At 40.4% G+C, this 22,546-nt stretch overlaps 2 protein-coding genes across 2 annotated transcripts; one reads left to right on the top strand and one right to left on the bottom strand.

The window, feature by feature from the left end:
* Positions 1-564: 564 nt before the first annotated feature.
* Positions 565-6,344, top strand: eef1akmt1 (EEF1A lysine methyltransferase 1). The gene is made up of 5 exons (XM_028435860.1): positions 565-637; positions 1,519-1,730; positions 3,718-3,800; positions 3,876-4,165; positions 5,919-6,344. Exons 2-5 carry the CDS (start codon positions 1,581-1,583, stop codon positions 6,050-6,052), a joined length of 657 nt encoding a protein of 218 aa, XP_028291661.1. The 5' UTR covers positions 565-637; positions 1,519-1,580; the 3' UTR covers positions 6,053-6,344.
* A 13,502-nt stretch (positions 6,345-19,846) lies between these two features.
* il17d (interleukin 17d) lies at positions 19,847-22,228 on the bottom strand. Its single transcript, XM_028435861.1, has 2 exons — positions 21,691-22,228; positions 19,847-20,375 (listed from the first exon to the last, which is right to left on the bottom strand). The coding sequence occupies exons 1-2, from the start codon at positions 21,990-21,992 to the stop codon at positions 20,063-20,065; spliced, it is 615 nt and encodes a 204-aa protein (XP_028291662.1). The 5' UTR covers positions 21,993-22,228; the 3' UTR covers positions 19,847-20,062.
* Between the last annotated feature and the right edge of the window lie 318 nt (positions 22,229-22,546).

Genomic DNA, 22,546 nt, shown 5'->3' with positions numbered 1-22,546 from the left:
TTAAGCATATCCCGCCTTGGCAGTTCTAACATTTTGCTCAAATCTAAGATTTTTTTGCTTTAGGAAAAAGTTGCAGCTAAAATTCTGAATTAGAAATAAAATCAAAGGACTTGTTTATGCGGAAAAACAAAAAATTGAATTCAACCATTAGTTGGAATTAGCATTAGTTGTGTATCTCTAGAATTTCAGAGATTGTTTTGAACAAGTCTCACAGTAACAATGAAGAATGGGGCCGCAAATGAGAATCTGAAAATGAATAATGTTCCTGGACTGATAAACTAGGAATAATTTACATTCATGATTTATCAAGTTATGCTTATTAATGAAATAAATTTTATTTATCTTTGTTCACAGCATATATACACCTGTGAGAAGGGTTTGCATTTTAGCTTATTTACTCGATCAAAAAATAGTTACTTGGGTTGTGCACAGCCTCGTGCTCACCACAGGGTTAGGATTTTTCTTTGTTCTGAAATGTGTACAAATTAAAAAAAAATATTTTTATTTTTACGCTTTAAATAAAGTTTCTAAAAACGCTGTTTACGCTTCCGTCATGCGCTACGCTTTGACGCTTGTTGTGACGTCATCAATCAGCGACCGTTCACGTGTTGACATCGGAGCTGCAATCTATGAAAAGGTTAGATTTACTGTTGAGGATTTTTATAGAGTTTAACACGCGCATTTCTTAATTTGTTGATGTTCATACATCTTTCATTTAAGTCTACTGAATTCAGTAAATAAATGTTATTCATTATTCTTTACACAAAATACTTTTCTATTGTCTTACTTAGAGTTTTATTGATAAGGACCCAAATTATTTTAGTGTGCTGTGTCCTATTTTAGCAACTGTTTTTATGAGAATTAATCAAGAGTTTTACTGTATTGTGTTTTTTTAATATTCTTACTTATTGCCTGCTTGTGAAGGTTTTTGGTGTCATTTGGAGCTTTTTGTATTGTTACCTTCAGGCTTTTCTTCACATCAATGATGCGTTACTTTGTAGTCATATGTATTTTTAGCTGTGTTAACATTTATTTGTATAATGCTAATAATAATGGCAATGCTTGTTTGAGTTTATATGGCCCTGTTTATTTGGTGAGTAGAAACTCAAAACATTATGTTAGGGCCTTTACACAGGCCAACAGTAACTGTTTAAAGCTTCCTAATGTCAAATTGTGATTGGTCATTCATCTATATAGGTATTTTTCCCATTAAGTACAAATATGTGGTCATTTTCATAGATTTGGTTTCCTTTGCAGTAAGTTCACATCTTTTTCCTGCTTTTTTTTTTTTTTTTTAAAAAAGAAATTTCATGTCTTGTGTTTTTTTTCCCCAAACTTTTATCAGTATCATGCTTTTGTTAAAATTTTATGTATGTTTTTATAATTTTTAGTTTTGTGTCTAAAACTTCATTGAGTACATTTTCTCTCTTTATTGTGTCTTTTTGAATATGTTGTGTACGTGTGCATTTGATTGAACTTCTTCACAGCTGTTTATTTTCCTCTTTTGTCTCGTGTTAGTTCTTCATCTCGGGCAGAAACTCATCATCTGTTGTTGAATCCTCCTCTTCGTCACCTTCACCATGAGTGAAAGTGATGACGATGACATCCCGACTCTGTCTGCTCACACACTGGCTGCACTGCAGGAGTTTTACAATGAGACGAGAACCAGCCCAGATACTGCTCAAGCATCTTCAGACCAGTTTGCTGTGGGAGCTGTAGAGGAGGACTGGGTATATGCAGAGGATTTTAAAAAAAAACAAAAAAACTGACTAACACTTACAGGCGACATATCATGCTAAATCCACTTTTTTAGCCCTTAAATGCATTTTGTTGTATATTTAGAGTGCTTAGAAGTACAGAAAAAATCAAATTAGTCTGTTCAGGTGCTCCATAGATATCTTTATATTCTGTTTTGCTCATATTTTTCAATCTGTTTCGATTTTTCTATTCTCTATTACGTTTTTTGAACAATGACGTCACAGTATTTGCAGCGGAACTGCCAAATTAGTACATCAACTCCAGGCCCAACACTTCGAGCAATCTGCCATTTTTATTTCTCGCTTTTATTTTGTAGTCCAAGCTCAAGGATGCCGAAGTTACGAGAGGATAAATCAAAATGTTCGGTTGTTGGATGTAGTAACCCACACGCTTCATTACAACGTCTCCCAGCATCAGAACCTTTTCGAAGTGCCTGGTTGAGTTTTATTTTTCATGGAAATGTACCCACATCTGTGGGTAAGGTCATTTTTGTGTGCGCGAAGCACTTCAATTATGACTGCTTCTGCAACCTCCGCCAGTATAAAGAAGGATTTGCCGAAAGACTTTGTCTGATAGAGGGTTCAATTCCTTCTATCTTTGGAGACGACGAACAGAGCACTTCGGTAAGCTGTAAATAACACTAAAAAGTGTAATGATAAGACGTCCCTGTCATTGTTTTGTTAGCATTAGCAGTTGCACCGTCTTCATATGTTAGCGCTGTGTGCTCGTTTTAGATCCTTGATGATATGGCCTACGTGATTTAATTTAAGTCTAAAGTTTTCATTAGTCATTTCATTTTGCCGTTTTTGTCTTTGAAAAGACTGTATTAAAATGCATTTCGTGATGTTAGCTTGGCGCTAGCGTTAGCTCGGTGCTTGTGTTAGCTCACTTGTTAGAGTTCTGCACGTTCATCATCATTTTCATCTCGCTCCGCCGGGTCAGACTCTGGCTGGAACATGTAAAGCTGGATGGACAAGTCTTCCGTTGTTGACATTTTGTAAATAACCTATGAATAAAAAGTTTATGCGCCGCTACATAGCCATATCTCTTCTATCAAACTACAAAAATGGCCGAGCAGGGTGGAGTTGAACCGAGTGTCACCTGAAGAGGGGGCGGGGTATGAAGTGTCTCATTTGGATTTAAAGAGACCACCAAAACGAGTTGCTCTTAGAAGCACATCAGAAAAGGGGTAGAAAAGGGGCCTGTGGAGCTATAATAATGAGGAATTCAGACCCAAGCAGTGCAGTTCCGCTTTATATAGACCACAACTGTATGATTTATATGTAAAAAGGAAGGATTTAAAACCATGATATGTCCCCTTTAAAGCTGATATCTGGAGTTTCTGAGAAATCTATGTTTATGTATGATTCTTTTAAAATTCATAAAAATACTTAACTATTCTTTTACTATGGTCTACTGCCGGTGGTCATTCATATACATTAATGTATATAAGTCCCTCCTTCGTTCTACCTTATACATAAGGAAACGATCGCTGAGTGCGCCCAACCAATAGGCTATGACTTCCTGTTTTTGAGACTGTCAATCAAAGTGAACGCGGAACTGTGCACGGAAACAAGGCCGCGCGTCACAACAGCAAACAGATAAATATCATTTTACTTACCTGACTTATAGACCTATATCAGATAGCAGCTTTAAAGAATGTTTCCTGAACAGCGATGAAATGTATTTAATAAATTAAGAAACATTTCTCAGCTTCAAGAAGGTTTGTATTTTCTTGAAATAATCTCATAAATCACTCACAATACCATGATTTTGTAGCCATGTAAAAAAAAAAAACAGCAATTAAAAAAGACCATAAATGTTAACTCGATTACATACTTGATTGATTGACTTTTTTTTACGAGTGACTAATATTAACCAGATATTCTGATGCTGAAATCACATGAAGATTGAACCCAAACTCCCTGAGTGATGTCTGTTTATCTTTGTTTTGATCAGCGGATGAGTCAGTTTTGGTACAGCGATGAGACGGCAGTGCAGCTCGCTGAGGAGTTGGTTCGAGAAGCAGGAGAGAGTGGCAGGTACCGTAAAGCTTCACAAATACACTCATAGGAAATAAGACGGCACGTTTAGTTTGACTTGTCTCCCTGTGTCAGGATAGCCTGCATTAGTGCTCCCAGCGTGTATCAGAAGCTGAAGCAGGGCGTGGTGGAAGGATCCGGCCGAGTGACGTCTGTCGTCTTCGAGTACGATCGCCGATTTTCCATCTACGGGGACGACTTTGTTTACTACGACTACAACGACCCGTGCTGTCTTCCAGCTAACGTGTCTCCTCAGAGCTTCGACATCGTCCTCGCTGACCCACCCTACCTTTCTGAGGAATGTCTGAGCAAAGTGGCCCAAACCATCAAATACCTGAGCAAAGGAAAGATGCTGCTGTGCACAGGTGGGCTGACAGTTATACTTTTCACCTTCTTTATTGTAAGAAGTAGATTATTCTAGGGATGCAAGAAAGTGATTAGTTTGACTTGATAATGAAAATCAGCCTTTATTGTCATACACATACAGGTGCAGTATGTACATATAAAGTAATTTTTCTGCTTTAAACCCATCACTGAGGAGCAGTGGGTGATCATAGTGTAGTGCCTGGGGAGGGGTTGGGGTTAAGGGACTTGTTCAAAATCCCACAGTAATGGTCTAGGTTGAATTGACCCTCCAATTACAAGCCTGCATCTTTAACCGTTAGACCACCACCGCTAGGGCTACACGATTATGGCCAAAATGATAATCACGATTATTTTGATCAATATTGTAATCATGATTATAATCACAATTATTTATCATGTTAGGGAAAAATCTGTTTTTAGTGAACTACTTTTAAACAATATGTGTACAGTTTACAGTGCAATAATAAAACTTAACTAAATTAAGCCAAGAATATAAAATGTACTATTACAGTGTGCATGGACCATCAGGTTAATTTAATCGTGGCAAACAAAATCATGATCACGATTAAAATGTGATTAATTGTTCAGCCCTAACTACCATGCTGTCATGGCCCACGGCCATGTCACACACTGTCAAAAATAGCACTGAAGGAAATGTTTTTTAGTTTCATTACGATTCTAATCTTTGAGTTAAACAGCTGTATGTCAAATGTGCCTTAATGCAATATTTGTTTTCTGATCCAGAGGTTGGGGGATCAATCCTGTCTATGTGTCAAAGTGTCTTTGGGCAAGACACTGAACCTTAAGTTGCTCCCAGTGGTCGACTAGCGCCTTGCATTGCAGCTCAGTCCCATTGGTGCGTGAATGGGTGAATGAGCTGATACTGTAAAGCGCTTTGAGACTACTTCAGTGTGGGGATAAAGTGCTATATAAAGTACATTTACTAATATTTGGTGCTAATTGTACATTAAGGCTTTGTTCACACTGCGGGTCTTAATGCTCAATTTGTATGATTATTTTTGAGAAATAATTTTTTTTGTGTGTGCTCATTCATATCTTCACATTAAATGTGTCTTCTATCATTTTGGATTATAAATGGAATGTGACCCTGAAGTGACACGCATGTGCAAAAAAGGTCCTGAACGTGCACACGCAGACATGCACTTTTACCGAAGTAAATATGGAGGCATCTAGTCTCAGCGCATGTGTGGCACTGATAATTTATATAGAATAATAAATATTAATTAATTTTAAGAACTCACTCTATTTCCACGGTTTCTACTTACATCCTCCACTGGGGTTTCCCCCTCCTCCGCCACTGCATCTGGGATGCAAAGTTGACGTTTATCGCATTTTGATGACGTAAAGGTCGGCTAAAATGCAACCTGGCCGTTAAGACAGCAGTCGCATTGCAAAATATCAGATACATATTGCATTTATATCCACATATGAAAGTGGCCTCGGTCGGATTTGAAAAAATTGGAATTGTGTTATTCACATAGACGTGGCAAAATCGTTATTGACCTGCAGTGTGAACATGGCCTAAGTCATTTCACCTTAACATTAACATATGTATTCTTTCTCTTTCTGTGACATTAAAGTCATTTTTAAAGGAGACACATTTAGTTTTTGTTTGATATTTTAATGAGTTATCTGTCCACATGCTATTGAATCATTAAACCCTAATTCCTCTTTTGTCACATTCATGTTACATGTAAAGTAACAACATCATGTGATCTGTTTGTCCAACAGGAGCCATCATGGAGAAATTGGCGACGGAGCTCCTGGATGTGAAAATGTGCAGCTTTCTTCCAAAACACAACAGGAATCTGTCCAATGAATTTCGGTGTTTCGTCAACTATACGTCCCACCTTTTGTCCTGCTGAAGAATCTTTTTATCATCAAACTACAGACTCTAAGTACAGACTGCTGACACCTCATTATGCTTTTCAATCTCTCTTGAAATTGTTTTATTATTTTTATTTTCTGAACTGGAAGAATCATACATATTATTCATACATATTTAGTATCTCATTTGTTTTCAGTGAGGACTGCTGAGTCGTGTGCATGCGTGTTGTTCACTCCTCCCTTGCAGCAGATATTTCTTTGCCACAGCATCTCTGTACTTCGCTTCCACACTGAGTCTAATCAAGTGCTGTTAAATTTAGGAACTGTAAGTGCAAAAGTGGAAGTAGCAATTTTTCATAATAAATTTACCATTCATAATTTATTAAAACTGTGTTCATCCTTTGCTGCTGGTAGCAGATGGTCCATGGATGGGTTTTAGTGAAGAATGCTGATAGATATGGAGAGCTAATAAACCTAATAAATTATAATGGTCTGTCTTTGATTATGACAGAAAAGCTCTAGAGATATTGAGAGAACACTACTCTGGAAGATGTAAGCAAAAACAATCAACTTGAACACACCACACTGCTTCAACTACTTCATTGAAGCTTGTCTACAGACAGACAGACAGACCATCTGTCTATCTGTCTTCAATATTTTAATTGTTGTCTCTTCAGGACAATCATATCCACGTTAAAGCTTTGTTTGATTGCTGGTTACAGTATATTCAAAACATTCAAGGACCGTTGAAATATTGTTTTTTCATCTTTTATCTTCTGTTTAATTGGATTGTGATAATATTTTTATAGTTTTTTAAATAATCTTTAGTTTGGCCTGAAAGCTTCTAAATGTAACTAGAAGATCACAAAACAGTGGATAGTTGAAAATACCTTGAAAAGCATATAATTGCAATGAAAATAAACATTTAAAAATTTACTTTTAACTTAATCATAGGTAAATTAGTGAACAATAAATATGTTTCTCAAATCATTTCAATAATCAAATACAGAAATACTTTTAGATTTAGATATATTTATAAATCTGTGTGGAAATCCTAAACTGACCCCTGATATTATACCAACTAAAGTAGGAGCTATTAAAGAACATTAGGTTATCCTTCGACCATGTGTATGTATGAGATGTTTCCATAGAAAAATGCTATTTAAAAAAAATACAGCATCATTTTGCTGCCACTTGCATAGATTAGGAATAGCAGTTACATTAAAAAAAAAAAAAATAGTTTTCGTTATTCTTAAAACTGTACCGGATTGGATGCATCCAATAGCATGTATAATACTATTCACAACATACATGCTCCCCCTCGGTAACGTCATCAGCAAAAATGGGATCTCCTAACTCTGTTACTCTGATGACACACAACTCCATATCCGAACTGCCCCAAGTCCATCTGCAACGCTGACACGACTCACGGCACGCCTTGAAGAGATAAAGGCATGGATGCAGTTAAACTTCCTCCAACTCAACAGCACCAAAACTGAGGCAATCTTGGCACATCTCATCAGACTCACCCCATACCACAGCTAATCTTTGACAATCAGACCATAAATCTCTCCTCTACAGGCACAAACCTGGGCATCCGGTTCGACCCTCAGCTAACTTTCTCTCAACATATCAAAAACCTGTGTAAAACATTTTTTCATCTGTGAAATATTGCCAAACTCCGTCCTAACCGTTCCTGACGCAGAAAAACTTGTCCATGCCTTTATTTCTTCAAGGCTGTAACAGACTTTTTATTGGGCTTCCTGCCAAAGAGCTGCAAAGGCTCCAACATCTACAGAACAGTGCAGCTAGAATACTTGTGCGAGCCAGGAAGTACGGCCACATCACACCCATTCTGTTTTCACTGCACTGGCTTCCAGTTTCTGCTAGGATCGAGCACAAAATCCTGCTACTCACTCACAAATGCATCACTGGTCACGCTCCATTATACCTGCAGGAACTCATACACTATCAGGGCAACCCTCCATCCGCACCCTCGGGTCATCTAGTAGCCCCCACCTTCATGTTCCTACCACCAAGCACTGAACCATGGGGGACACCAAGTCTTTGGAACAGCCTAAGCGTGGAGCTGAAAGAAATACATACCTTTTTAAGAAGGCTTTAATGTTTATAAATCTGTGTTTTCTTGTAGCACCCTGAGATTCCCTAAATGAAAAGGGCATTACAAATAAAATCAATTTTTTACTTGATCTACTTTTAAAGTCACATCTTTGCACTATGTGAATGCAAAGGTTTAGTTTTATTGATCTCTGTAATAAAATGAATCTTGTTTCTATATCTATTTGTAATTTAGGTTTTATCTCACCATTAATGTCTCATTTTATAGCAGAATTCACAGTGTGGCTTATATTGACTCATTTAATCGTTTGTTTTAATTTTCAGACTTTATCCTATGCAATCGTTCCTACCTAAATTAGGCATTAAAAGTGTTGAGTGCCAACTTTTAAAAGAAAACAATGTCCGATGAAGGGCATATCATGTCTGATTCACCTCATCCCGACCTACAGGCAGAAGTTTAAATCTGCTAAACCTGTAGTAAGGACTGTAAAGAAATGGACAGAGGAGTCAAAGCAGGAGTTACAGGACTGCTTTGACTGCACTGATTGGAGTGTTTTTGAAGCTGCATCAGACAACCTAGATCAGGGGTGTCCAATTCCGGTCCTCGAGGGCCACTATCCAGCATGTTTTAGATGTTTCCCTCTTCCAACACACCTGATTCAAATGATCAACTCCTCATCCAGCTCTGCAGAAGCCTGATAACGATCCTAATCATTTGAATCAGGTGTGTTGGAAGAGGGAAACATCTAAAACATGCTGGATAGTGGCCCTCGAGGACCGGAATTGGACACCCCTGACCTAGATGAACTGACTGACACTGTGACATCTTACATCAGCTTCTGTGAGGACATGTGTGTGCAGACCAAGACTTTCTGCACATACAACAACAACAAACCCTGGTTCACACCTCAACTTAGGATGCTACGTCAGGCTAAGGAGGAAGCCTACAGGAGTGGGGACTGGGTCCTGTTTAAGCAGGCCAAGTACACACTATCCAGGGAGATCAAAGTAGCCAAGAGGTGCTACACTGAGAAGCTAAAACAAAGCTTCTCAAACAAAGATCCTTCTGCAGTGTGGAAAAGCCTGCATGAAGTTACCAACTACAGGAAACCCTCCCCCCACCCTACTGGTAACAAAAGACTAGCTAGAGACCTGAACAGCTTCTACTGCAGGTTTTCACACCCACCCCCCAGCTCATTAGCATCAGCCCATCACCTGGACTCTGCCCTTCCTGCTCCCCCTACTCCCCCCCACCTCACCCTCTGTCCCCCCACCTACCCTGAAGATCAATGAAAGAGATGTGTGCCAGCTTTTCAAAAAACAAAAGATCAAAAAGGCTCCAGGACCAGACGGAGTGTCTCCTTCCTGCCTGAAAGCCTGTGCTGTGCAGCTGGCCCCCATCTTCACACGGATCTTCAATACATCACTGGAGCTGTGTGAAGTACCATCCTGCTTCAAAAGCTCCAGCATCATCCCAGTCCCAAAGAAACCTGCCATCACAGGACTTAATGACTATCGACCCATTGCTCTGACGTCTGTAGTCATGAAGTCCTTTGAGAGGCTGGTTCTGAGCCACCTGAAGAAGATCACAGGACCCCTGCTGGACCCCCTGCAGTTTGCCTATCGGGCGAACAGGTCTGTCGAGGATGCAGTCAACATGGGACTGAACTACATCCTGCATCACCTCGACTCCCCAGGGACCTACGCTAGGATCCTGTTTGTGGATTTCAGCTCTGCGTTCAACACCATCATCCCGGACATCCTTCACCAGAAACTCACCCAGCTCACAGTGCCGGCCTCCACCTGTCAGTTTATCACCAACTTCCTGACTGACAGGAAGCAGCAAGTAAGGCTGGGAAGCATCACATCCAGCACCCGGTCACTCAGCACTGGCGCCCCTCAGGGGTGTGTTCTCTCCCCACTGCTATTCTCCCTCTACACCAATGACTGCACCTCAGGGGACCCCTCTGTGAAACTCCTGAAGTTTGCAGATGACACCACCGTCATCGGTCTCATCAGGGATGGGGACGAGTCTGCCTTCAGACGGGAGGTGGAACAGCTGGCTCTCTGGTGCAGTCAGAACCATCTGGAACTGAACCCACTCAAGACTGTGGAGATGACAGTGGCCTTCAGAAGAAATCCCCCCCACTCCACCCCCTTACCATTCTGAATAGCAAAGTGGCTACCGTGGACTCCTTCAGGTTCCTGGGATCCACAATCTCACAGGACCTGAAGTGGTCCTCCCACATAGACTCAAACAGGAAAAAGGCACACCAGAGGATGTACTTCCTGCGTCAGCTGAGGAAGTTCAACCTGCCCCAGGAGCTGCTGATCATGTTCTACACCTCCATCATTCAGTCTGTTCTGTTCACCTCCATCACTGTCTGGTTTGGATCTACAACCAAACTAGACAGACACAGACTACAAAGGATAGTCAGGACTGCAGAAAAGATCATTGGTGTCGATCTGCCCTCCATCCAAGACTTATACCTGTCCAGGGTCAGAAAACGAGCAGGTAGCATCACTGCAGACCCCTCACACCCTGCACACAATCTGTTTAAACTCCTCCCCTCCAGCAGACGCTACAGATCACTGTACGCCAAAACAACCCGCCATAAAAACAGTTTCTTCCCCCAGGCTGTCACTCTGATCAATACTAAACAGTCAAAGAGTGTCAGACCTGGTTCTGTGAAAAAACCCGGGAACTAAACATAACAACCCTGGATCAACCTGTCACTGAGAATGTTCATGTACATACCTTTAATTTAAATGTTCTCCTGCACTACTTATCAATGCTCTACTGCACTATTTTCCTTTTATTATTATTATATTTTATTATTATCTTTCTTTTCTATTATTTTCCTTCTTTTTATCTTATTTTTTTTTTTTTTTTATTTATTTATTTATTTTTTTATACTATTATTATTATTATTATTATTATCTTGTTATTTTATCGAGTTTGCACATTCTAGTCTAACTACTGTTTATATTTATACTTATGTTTATACTTATTATCATCTTTTCTAGTTGATTGTTTATTATTGAATGTTTTCACTATTGGAGAGAGCACAGTTGACCGAGTCAAATTCCTCGTGTGTACAACATACACTTGGCGAATAAAGATGATTCTGATTCTGATTCTGATATTGGGTATGTATGAAGCACATAATGATCATAATGATAACGATCAGGAAACTGTAACTGATACGGATGTTGTGTGTGTATAATCCATGATATAGTCTGTTTAATAAGGGCTAGAATAAATACCACACTGTTGTGGGCTTTATTTTTTCTTGTTCTTTTCAGATGTTATAAAGTATTCATATTAGGCTACTTGTAAACTATTTCACAATAACATTGAAAAGACGGTTAGGAAAATAAATATTCCTAACTGTCTTTTCAATGTTATTGTGAAATAGTTTCCTTGGCAACAATGTAAATAATCCTAATTAGTTTCAATCATTAACTTAGAACTGTGAGAATTGTAAAGAAAAAAAAATCATGAGCGGACAGATGTGTGCTGTTGTTGTTTATTTAACTTATTTAAATAGATTTACATAACCATTTGGTATTATATCTGAATTATTTCTGTACGTTCAGCCATGCATAGGGTGAGCCTTCCTTCTACACTTCAAAGTGTGTTGGTCCTCGCTTATATTTGTAATGCAGAGCGAAAACAGCAGTGAAGTTTACGGCTGTATCAAAGTCGACAGCAGGCTCGAAGGAGGAGAAACAATCTGCTTTACAAACCAAAGGCAGCCATTGTTTCCAGCTGACGCATCTGTGACTGAAAAAAAATGTGCTAAACACCCCTGATTGTAGAAAACAAAGGTCTTGAGTCAAAACAGTTTTGGACTTTATACACATTGGGTGTTATTTATACGAAGTATTCACAAACGTGTTATGGAATGTGTAAACGGATAAAAACCACATGTAAGAATGGATAACAAAGAAGCCATCTACGATAGCAGACATGAGAACTGAGCTAACAGGGTGGAACGCAGTCTGGGTGAAGTGAGGATACTCTCCAAATGCTTTCAACCTCGGTTGCGTGCCAAAACAGATCAGCACAGGGCGACAGGGATGTTCAGGTGCTGCTACGCACTCCACGTATGTAGTCACTTTCGTAGCAAATGCTGCGAATGCTACCTTACTGAAGATAGCATTCAGTAGCATTCTTACGAGCCTTCTTCAGTTAGGTTTAGCTCTGTTGTGAGTGTCACAAATGTGTCATTCGTAACGTGTCTGGGCTCTGTGTAAGCATGTGGAGATGCAGAAAATTACCCTGAATGTGGTTTTATTGTTGTTTAAGTGTTTATGTACAGTAAGTGTAATCTGCATATGTGTAACTCTTTTTTTACTTTTATAAAAACACTGACAAAAAAATGCCACACAATAGAACTCATACTCATGTTTATAATTTGATATACATTTTTAAAGAAATGTCCTTCCATCATGTACAATTTGTAAAATTAAAAGATGACCACCAAACACGACTGAAGCAACTACGGTTGCTTAAATTGCTCGTGATGAGTCACTTGAACATTGTCTTGCTTTTTGGTCGCTCCATCACTTCATGTTCCAGTGACAGGATGACAGGAAAAAAGTTGCTATATGTCAAAGAATTCAGATTTTTTAGATGCATGTGTCGTGAGGTGCTTCATTAAATTTGAGTTACTTACAACAGATGTAGACAAAGTCTTCACTCCTGGATATAATGAACACTTCACATGCACGTTCTTGCTTTTGACCACAATTAATTTAAAGTAGTGTTTGTATCGTCACCTTTAAAAATGCCAACTTTTCATCAGACTGTTCCACGCTCGCCATCTCTGCTGCTTCATCAAATCTGTAGTGTGTGTGGCGCGTGTGCTGGCACGTGTAAAAACACTGGCTCTGATTGGCTACCATGAAACATGACTCTGCCTTAGCCAATCATAATCACTCACCATGTTTTTAACCCACCTCCTCACTACAGTTGCTTATAAAGCCAGAGGGGCTTTCGGTTTACAGTTTATTCAATCAATGCATGTAACGCACCGCATTTAACGTTCTGTAACGTTAACGGCGTTTTGACGGCGTAAAAAGTAATTAGTTAGATTACCCCGTTCCTGAAAAAAAAAATGCCATTAATGAACGCCGTTATTCCAAACACTGCATAGCATAGACAGCACCGCTTGTATTTACGGTTTAAATGATCAACTTACAGGGTTACTAAAGAATGAGTTCACTCAGAATATACTTAGAATGTAGGCTTATTCAAGGAGTATGCCACTTTCATTTTGCCTTGGTAAGTTGAGGAAGTGTACAGCCATCCCTCTGCAGCCTTCTCGCTGTAGTGGGAGGGATGGTTGCAGCCTCGGCCCTACAGACAGTGACAGCCGAGGGAGTTGTTGCTTGAAAAGTTAAAATTTTTTAACTCTGGAGTCAAGTAAGTCACGTCGCTTGAAGGGAGGTTGCTTGAGGTTGTGTCATATACATTGACTTTGAATGTAATCTCGTCGCCAGAGTCGCGTTCGGTGTGAACGCAGAGGGAAAGTCCTTCACAGCTGGCGATTGTTGACTGTGCAGATTAAGGATGGGATTTTTGCTTGAGGGGAAACATGCATAATTGATAAGTTGAGGTAGAGTAAGTCAGTATTGGCTTCTCTTCATTGGCTTCCTGTAAAATCTAGAATAGAGTTTAAAATCCTCCTGTTAACATACAAAGCTTTACATGATCAAGCTCCTGTCTATCTTAAAGACCTGTTAGTACAGTATCGTCCAGGCAGAACACTCCACTCTCAGTCTGCTAGTCTGGAAGTTCCTAAAGTATCTAGAAGTAGAACAGGAGGCAGATCATTCAGCTACCAAGCACCTCACCTTTTGATCCAGCTCCCAGTCTTAATACGGGAGGCTGCTACTCTCTCCACCTTTAAAAGTAAACTCAAAACCTAATTATTTGCTAAAGCATATACCGTATAATTGCGTTAAGCTAAACACTAGGAAAAAAGCTCTAAACCTAAAAATAGGAAGTAAGAACTGAGATTATATAGTAGAACACCAACATATATTCAAACACGATCCACCATCTACACATAGCTCCAATGGGCTGCAATGAGATGTTTTGTCCAGGGACACAGTTGTGCCAGGTTGTAGACAACCCCCCACTTCTGTTCCTTGTTGCATACCCATCATACTGCTCACACTGCTTCACACCATTTACACTGACATCCACCCCACCCTGCAGTCTGTGCCTTCTCCTCGCCCTCCGCTCTCTTTTCTGTTTCAGGTGTCTTGATGCTAGAGATAGCGGTTCCTGATCGATGGCTCACGGCACAACTAATCTGGGACACATGGATGGACTGATCAATGGTTCGCGGCTCGACTAGTCTGGAACACTTGGATGGACTGATCAATGGTTTGGGGCTCAAGTCGTCTGGAACACTTGGATGGACTATCCTTCTATCCAATTCTGTTTGTCCCTCTGTTCACTAACCTCAACCAGTTGAAGCTGATGGCTGCCACCTCTGAACCTGGTTCCGCTGGAGATTTCTTCCTATAAAAAAGAGGGAGTTTTTTCTTCCCACTGTCGCTAAATGCTTGTTCATGTGGCTCTTGTTGGGTTCTTTTTTACTATGAACTTTATATTTTGTTCAGCGCTTTGAGATGATTTTGTTGTATTTTGCGCTATATAAATAAAGTTGAATTGAATTGAATTATAAATATCAGGGTTCTCCCTTGTCCCTTGTATATGTAGATAGTCTTCTCTTTGTGTGCCTAGAAGACTCTGTGTTTTAGTCGTGTGTAAAACGTATGGAAATTGTTGTAGTGAACACTTTCTTCCAGAAAAGGCAGGAACATAGGGTGACCTATAAGAGCGGCAGTAGGCTCAGACAAGTGGACTGCATCTTGTATAGACAATGTAATATGAAGGAGAGCAGTGATAGGTGGTGGTGTGTAGGATGACTTTGGTGATGAGGAAGATGAAGATGACATAGGCTGAGCACAGACAAAGTGGTGGAAAAGGACTCTGGGCATTCAGGAGGCATTTTCAGATTAGGAATCAGGAAGATAGGTAGGAGAGTATGAGATGTGTCATCTGGAAGGAAAGTAGGTAAGGAGACTTGGTGGTGGAATGAGTAAGTGCAGGAGTGCAAACTGAGTAAGATTTTAGCTAAGAAGAAGTGGGAAACTGAGAGGACTGAAGAGAATAGACAGGAGTAGAGGCAGGTACAGTGTAAGGCAGGGGTCTCAAACTCAAGGGCGGGCGTAAGCGGAGAATGAGGGGTACATTCTGTTTTAACGACTTCCATTAAAGGCTGATAAACATTTGATAACGGCTTGAGTCACGTCATTACAATACAGTATAAAACACATGGGCAGCACTAACATTACATTTTCACATTGTCCTGCGGGCCACAGATTATCGTCCGGCCGCGGGACGCGAGAATAAGACCTCTGGAGTAAGGTGAAGGTAGAGGTAGCAAAGGCCAAACAAAAGGCATACAAATAACTTGTATGCTGGCTTCTATAGTAAAAAGAGAGTGAATGATTTATACAGGTTGGCAAGGCAGAAATCGAAATGGGAAAGACGTGCAGCAGGTTAGGCTGATTAAGGATAGAGATAGAAATGTTTTCACAGGTGCCAGAAGTGTGATGGAAGAGGGGAAAGAGTATTTTGAAGAGCTGATGAATGAGGAAAATGAGAGCGATCCAAGAGTAGAAGAGGTGACTGTTGTGAACCAGGAAGTAACAGAGATTAGTGAGGCTAAAGTGAGGCAAGCATTGGGGAGGATGAAGAGTGGAAAGACAGTTGGCTTTAATGATATACCTGTGCAGGCATGGAAGTGTCTAGGAGAGGTGGCAGTATAGTTTTTGACAAGGTTGTCCAGCAGGGTCTTAGACAGTGAGAGGATGCCTGAGAAATGTGCTGGTGTTGATCTTTGGGAATAAGGTATACGTGCAGAGTTGAGACAACTACAGAGGAATAAAAATGTTTTACTCTTTTATTTTTATTTTATAATATATAGCATAATTTTAGACAAGCAGTGGACTTGGTTGTACAAAAAGGCACACAAAAGATACAAAGATAAAATAAACACAAAGGTTAGGTATCACGTTACAGTTTTTGGCACAGGTATTGTTCATTGTCTTTGTGGCAATCCTATTTTTCCCAGTATTTGTCTCTTTTATTCTTTTGAAGCTTCAATATGAAAGTCATTTTCTCCATGCTGCGAATCGAGTTTATGATGTTTATATAGATTCTTAAAGTTGGGGGTTCCGCTGGACCCAGCACTTAGTTATAGCTTTTTGACTTGCTATTTTTAAGGATGTAGGCATCTTTCCTACCACGCCCTTCTAAAGTTCTTCAAAGGTACTTAGAGGTTAAGGTAAAAACCAGCTTAATGTCCAAGGTCTCTGTGATCAGCTGTTTAACTTCTCTCTAGAAGGTTTCCAGGTGTGGATAGGCCCAGAAAATATGAACATGGCCTGCAGAATCCGCCCCACACCCCTGCAGCAGCAAACCTGTGAACCACTCAATTTTGACGTTTGATTTGGGGTGACAAAGAAAAGTATCAAATTCTTCCAACCAAAGTCCTGCCAAAACAGAGAATGTGTAGTAGTGTACTGATTCTTCCAAATTTGGAACCAATTTTCTTCTGAAAAGGTTACATTTGCTTCTTTTTCCCAGCGTTGCTTAATATAGTTAGTTGAGTTCTTGTTCACTGAAATCAGGCTCTGGTAGAGTTGAAACAATTATTCCTTTAGGGTTTTTTGAAGCATAGGCATTCACAAATATTTGTATAATGTTTGAATATTTGGCTGTACTGGTGACTTTAATTTCTTCGGTAAAAAAATGACGAATTTGCAAATAAGAGGAATACATTTGATGAGACATTCAATGAAGGTATGGGTAAAGTACGGTGGCTGGGAAGTGTCAGGTGAATGCATTTACGGAAACAAACACAAATGCAAAAAGGTCACAACACGAATGCAAAATGGCCACAACAGAAGTGTTTCCGACGGACCGGTATTATGATATGATAGCCTGATATGAAAAATATAAGAGTATCCTAATCAACTTTCACTTATTTTCATACGTGTTTCAATGTCTTCTTCTTGTTCTTCTATGTTCTGGCAGGTTAAAAACATCCGCCAGAAATGTGTCCATCTGTTGTACTGGTCCGTCGGAAACACTTCCATTGTGGCCATTTTGCATTAGTGTTGTGACCTTTTTGCATTTGTGTTCGTTTCCGTAAATGCATTCACCTGACACTTCCCATCCACCGGGTTTCCGCAACGGAACGTTAATCACACGATCCTACAACCTACACTAATACGCTACATGAACATAGCTAATCACACCTGTCAGCGCTCAGAGGCGTCATGACACCAGTAACTTACTGGTAAGGATGTATCGTGTGAAAATGTGAATATGAGCAGGTGAAACAGAGCAGTCATGGGTGTGCGGTCCTGGCACTTTTAGTCCGTCTTGTTTCTAGTCCGTCTTGGTCCGAGGCTCTGCACAGGCACGTGGCTACTCCAGCTCTTCAGTGATTGGCTGTGGTGCAGACACGTGACTTCGATGTGCAGTGATTGGCTGTAGTGCGCACGCACGTGACTGTAATGGCTATAAAATTTTCAATAACTGTACCATTGCAGTCCAAATAAATCTGACGTTACACACCTCTGAACCAAGCTGCAGCCATGTTGACAGTATCAGCTCTGTCTGTCCCTGAACAGCAGATATATTTGAGCCACACACACACACACACACACACACCCACACACACACACACAGACAGACAGACAGAGATTCCTTGCTTTATAGATAAATAATTAAGTCATTGGTTGTGATGCAAGATGGCACAGAGCCCACAGCCAGTGGGGTGCACAGCTGGTAGCATGGGTTATACAGCCTGCTGCCTTGTTTGTCTTTGTGAAATGGCTGAATGAGCTTTTGATAAATATTTCTAAGTACCCCCTGCAAGATACTTGAATACCCCTGGTTGAGAACCACTGCTGTAGACATTGGTACTGTAGCTTTGGCAGTGAATTATATGGAACATATATATACTTCTGTGGGTCTCCTTGTCATGGGAAAATGGATAATGGGTTCATGATAGTTGGAGAAAGGTTAAATAAGGCAGCAATGCCTGAGGATTCAAACACAAAATTGTTTTGGCCAACAACAAGTGTATCTACGATTTCTTTCTGAGGCAAGCATAGAAAGATGTCAGTCACAGTGAAAGAATACATATATTAGCAAAGCTACGCCAGAAATACTGGATCACTGAAGCCAGTTTGGCTATAATAAAGATCCTGAATAAATGTGAAGGGTTCTGGCAGTGCCAGGTAGGTAAAAAGATTGCAAACTTCACTGAATAGAATGTATCTGGCTAATCAACCATTCAACTCTTTAGGAGTAGACTGCTTTGGAACATTTGAAGTGAAAAGTTGGAGATCTATAGTGAAAACATATGGGAATGTATTCAGTTCTTTAGCTGCAAGACTGATTCCTTCATCAATGTCCTACATTGTTTTATAGCAAGATGAGGCCAAGTTAAAGAACTCTGAACAATGGAACCATCTTTGCCAGAGCTGATCAAGAGTTGAAAAGATGTTTGGATAAGTGGCATTACTTTCAGATTAATGAGGAATGCTTACAGGAGTATAAAGTGGAAGTTTCATCCTCCAAGTGGGTCTTGTCAAGTAGGGCAAGTAGGGAATTCAGTGTACTTGATTTTGTTTAAAGAATCTGAGCCCCCACCACCGCCTAAGAGTAGAAGTTACCATAATTATGAGCTACAGTAATTTTAACATGTTCTTTTTTTGTCATTTGTAAAACCTCCCATGAACGCACCGGACAGGAAGTGAAAAGGGGACATGTTAGAGCAAAATCAGACGTATGGTCACCCTAACATAGAAGTTAAGGCTAATGATAGCTTGACTACACTAATACATTTAACTTTCCAGTGGAAAGCAGGCAAGGGTTAGTCAAGCCCTGCACTTAAAGCTGCAGTATGTATGTTTTTTGGCTTAATTTGGTCAAAAATCTATAATAACCTTTCAGTATATTGTAATTCATGGTGTTCTGAAAAATTTTATGGACCTTTGCTACTTCCCTTGGCTCTGTATTTGAGAGTTAGAAATCCAGGATCTAAGCCAATCACAGATCTTTTTACAAACAGAGTCCTCCTCCATGAGCTGTTTTGGGGTGTTGCTATTGGCTGCCCGACAAAAGTCAATGCGCATTCACATCCTCTGTAGTAAAGTGGAATGGTGGACATTCTAGCAGGAGAAGTCCCTGCTAGAAGAGCCCAAGCCTAGCACCCTTAGAGAGCTGGAGATATGGACCAGCCAACCTTCACGACCCTGAACAAGAACAAGTGGGTCAGATGATGAATGAACACAGGAGCATGGATGTGTTAATATGCTCACTTTGGGTGGTGTGTATGTGAAAGCCATGTCCCTTTTTATGGTGTTTTGCTCAATCTGCTGTTCAGTTCTGGGCTTAAGTTTTTTGTACGTCAGTTACTCTAACAAAAACTGTGACCCCAGTGGACAAATTATGAATTGTATTTTTTTTATTGAATAGTAGCAAGAATTTAGTTTTCTGCCATTTTTAGGAGTCAGCTAAAGCTACTGCATAAAACAAAACAAAATTGAAAAAAAGATGAATAAACTGATGAAAGAAACACATATAAACAAAAGAAACAGTAAAATAAAATGTGATTTGTTGACAGCTGTCAAAGGTACTTGGTCCTGAAGTTGGACTGGTTGCCAACTAAGGCAGCCTTTTCCCTCTACCGATTTATCTAAATCTCAGACCTCTAACAAGTCTGTCACTATACAATCTAGTATACTTAACATGACCTGGATGACAAAGAACCTTTACAAAGCTCAGAATTTTACACCATCTGCATTTCCCACATTCAATATAGAGAATCCAGGTAAATATGTTACAAACCCATGCCCAGCATCCTTCACACCTTGTTGCCTGCAGACTGTCTGGTTTTGGCAAGTCCCTGCGGACTTTGGTTGTTGTTGTTTAGTCTGTCCCGCTCCTTTTGCAGTCGTGGCACACACGTGCAGCCCACAGCGATGGAGACATAGACCTCGGAGTAGGAATACCGACCTCCGGCACAGGAGCCAGTCCTCCTAAGGATGACGGAGGGTGTGTAGATGGGAGTGCTGCGGTGCTCTTCGTTCTCACCGTGCGGTCCAATCAGGCAACCTTTACACAGGCAGTAGGCCTCTGGGATAGAGCGGGGATAACGAGCCGGGTCATACGTGATCCTGGAACACATGAAGGTTTTCTTGTTACATATATGAGATAATGACAAACATGGCTGAGCATTGCAATCAAATGCTTATGATAAGGACTCTAGAGGGCTCGTCTTCTGATCCAGAGGTTGGGGGTTTGATCCCTGTCTGTGTTGAAATGTCCTTGGGCAAGACACTGAACCCTAAGATGCTCCCACTGGTCGACTAGTGCCTTGCATGGCAGCTCAGTCCCATTGGTGTGTGCTTATCAGATTGTTTAGGTTCTCTTGGTATCATTTAAATCTATGTGATAAATTAGTGCACTTTATTGTTAAAACTACACTGTCCTCCGGGCTGTGCTGGGGGTGTCTCATGTCGGCGTGTGGGTGACTGGGGGTGGCCTCCGTGGGGGGCTCTGCTGGCAACATTGGTGTGGGGTTGCAGTGCCTGGCTGGGGGACACTCATGTTAATTTAATAATACATTTGCTAATATGAGCCAATCATGTGTTACCTTTATGTATCAATATCATAAGAAAGTAATTATAAGAAAGTTGGATTTAAGCAGGCAACCTTTTATGTCAGGATCTGTTTGGTCTTAGTTGTGTTTAGCCCTTGTGGTCCTCTTTTTGTTTTTCTGGCTCTCTGTTTATTCTGTTTTCAATTCTAGTTTCATGTGTTAACTCTTGTTTTTGTGTTCCCAGGTATAGTGTTTGGACACTGAATGATTGCTGGATCGTTGATGGATGCTACCCCTCTCTGTGTTCTGCGGTATGTTGTCTCCTGCTCATTGTTTAACTTGTGCCTCTTTGGATTGTGGGTTTTTGAGCATTAAACATGGACAGTTATTATAAATGCTATGCCTGCCTGCTGCCTCAATCACTTGATGCACTTGGCTCCTCCACCACCACATCTCTGTATTGTGACATTTTCAAGGTAAAACTGCTCAATTCACCCTTAAAACCGGAAAATCTTGAAATAAAACAGATTTGAAGTTTTCCAAATGTCCTTGATTGGGGTCATTGCTTGTTGAAGAAGTGACACATGGTTCTTTTACACATTCACAAGACCTTCTTTCTAGTGTCAGCAGAGAAAATGTGCAAGACTACTATCTTGCCTTTTAGACACATTAAAACTCATTTTCTTGTATTTACTTTCTAATATATGTATTTGAGATTTGCACCTTTCTCTAAATCAATATTTATATAAATTGATTGTTATTCAATACGTTCACACTTGAAAATTAAATCAATGTAAATGAAAAACAGTTCCAAACCCAGAAATTCGGCAATAGTTAAATATCTCTTTTTGTAGCCTACACAGAATACATGCATCATGTCCTCTCCTCACCGGTAGGCCCAGGGGGAGACGCTGAGCAGGTTGACCGGGAGTCGGCTCTTACTGTCGGTCTGAGTGACGCTGCTCGGGCAGCTCAGGTTGTGTGTGTCCGTCTGCAGCTGCAGCGCGTGGTGGAAAGCACTCATTACTCCCACAGACATACGACCGAACATCTGCTCCAGGATCTCCTCAGGAAGGTCCAGACAGGAGCGGGTCCGGGGGGACTTCTTACGGAACCGGCTCTGCTGCAGAGCGGCCACGGTGAGCAGGAGGACGGAGAAGAGGAAGAAAAGGACGGACATCTTCGGTGCCATCGGCGGGTCTGTTGGTGAGTAGAAAAGTGCGCGCCGCCGCTGTCACTTTTCTGTTCAGTTTTCAGATATAACCGCGCGTCAATCTTTAAAAGCGACGATTTTCAAACTAGGTGATTTAAACCAGCAGACATGCTTTTAAATAAGAAGAGCGCACACAGTGAAGCTGTGGAAATAGTTCTTCTTGATATGTTCACTGTTCAGACAACTAAAGTTTATTTACAGTTTACTGCCACAAAAACCTCTTTGTGTCCAAAAGTCTGCTAACCTTTATTTATCATCCAGTAAAGGCGTTTAACCTGCGTAATGTGCGTAAAATACGTCAGTAGAAGAAAAAACAGCCTGCCAATCATCTTTGAGTTTGCATGTTCTCCCAGTGTCTCACACCGTTAAAATATGCAGGTTAGTCAGATGTAATGGCGTGGATGGATATTGACATTTCTTTTTCTAGAGAGACTGGGAAAGAAGTTATGAACAACATTAATTCTAATTAATTCATAAAACTATATATACAAGTGTATTATATATTATAACTATACAATATATTAAAAAATAAT

This window comes from Gouania willdenowi, chromosome 21 (genome assembly GCF_900634775.1).
Source record: "Gouania willdenowi chromosome 21, fGouWil2.1, whole genome shotgun sequence".
Taxonomy (NCBI): Eukaryota; Metazoa; Chordata; class Actinopteri; order Blenniiformes; family Gobiesocidae; genus Gouania; species Gouania willdenowi.
The sequence above is the reverse complement of the archived record's forward strand: the minus strand, read 5'-3'. Positions and strand labels throughout refer to the sequence as shown.